The sequence below is a fragment of the Fonticula alba genome (genome assembly GCF_000388065.1).
Source record: "Fonticula alba strain ATCC 38817 unplaced genomic scaffold supercont2.12, whole genome shotgun sequence".
NCBI lineage: Eukaryota > Rotosphaerida > Fonticulaceae > Fonticula > Fonticula alba.
In genome coordinates this window covers 562750-563525 of record NW_009242982.1, presented here as the reverse complement: position 1 = coordinate 563525, position 776 = coordinate 562750, and the positions used below count along the sequence as shown (strand labels likewise).

At 70.7% G+C, this 776-nt stretch overlaps 1 protein-coding gene across 1 annotated transcript in view; it reads left to right on the top strand.

The window, feature by feature from the left end:
• The window catches only part of H696_05648 (hypothetical protein), a gene marked incomplete at both ends in the record, with an annotated part of 4796 nt that overhangs the window by 944 nt on the left and 3076 nt on the right, over window positions 1–776 (top strand). Inside the window, 3 exons of the mRNA XM_009499466.1 lie at window positions 60–154; window positions 281–333; window positions 443–745. Of these exons, the coding sequence (XP_009497741.1) occupies window positions 60–154; window positions 281–333; window positions 443–745 (451 nt within the window). The remainder of the gene's footprint in view (window positions 1–59; window positions 155–280; window positions 334–442; window positions 746–776) is intronic.

Genomic DNA, 776 nt, shown 5'->3' with positions numbered 1-776 from the left:
TCTGCCCGCTCCCTGCCCCCTGCCCCCCCCCCCCCGCTGACATCCCGCGCTGGCCACAGGACCGCGCTTGAGTACAATGTTTCCGCACCCCTGAAGACCGGGCTCTACTTCTTGGCCCGGTTCGCCTTCGACGCCGACAGCGAGACCATCTACGGTGCGTGTGTGGGCATGCGCGCACGACGGCGCGACCATCGGCCCTGCATCCAATGCCCGCGCACCGTTCCCTCCCCGCCCCCTTACCCCCTCAACTCCGCCCCCTGCCACACGTCCATCGCCACAGGAAACGGCCGCTACTATGTCTCCTTCGCTTCGTCCAAGGGCAACCAGATCTTCGTGCGTCTTGAATGCCCCCCCCCCGCCGCGCGTGCGCGCGCGCGCGCCTGCCCCATGGCAGCCACACCGCTCACCCTTGCCCTGCCCCCTTCGGCCGGCCCTCGAGCAGCTGGTCTATCGCAACGAGACACGTTGGCATCAGGCGCGCGACCCGTCGGACACCCGCCTGGACTGCCACGGGCGGGTGCAGCTGGCCGACGAGATTTTCCACATCAACGATCCGGCTCGCCCCGGGGCCCTGGATGCGCCGACGGCGGCCGGGGGCCTTGCGCTGGACCCGGCTCTGGCGGCCGGGGACCTGCGCCTGGATGACCAGCCTCACGGGTCGTGGGCCAACTTCACCCTCAACCGGTCGGTCCTGGTGACCGGCCAGCCGCGCGGCACCTTCTTGTGCGCGCCCCCCTTCCGGCCTGTGCTCGCCTCACTGCCACCCAGGTCCCGGA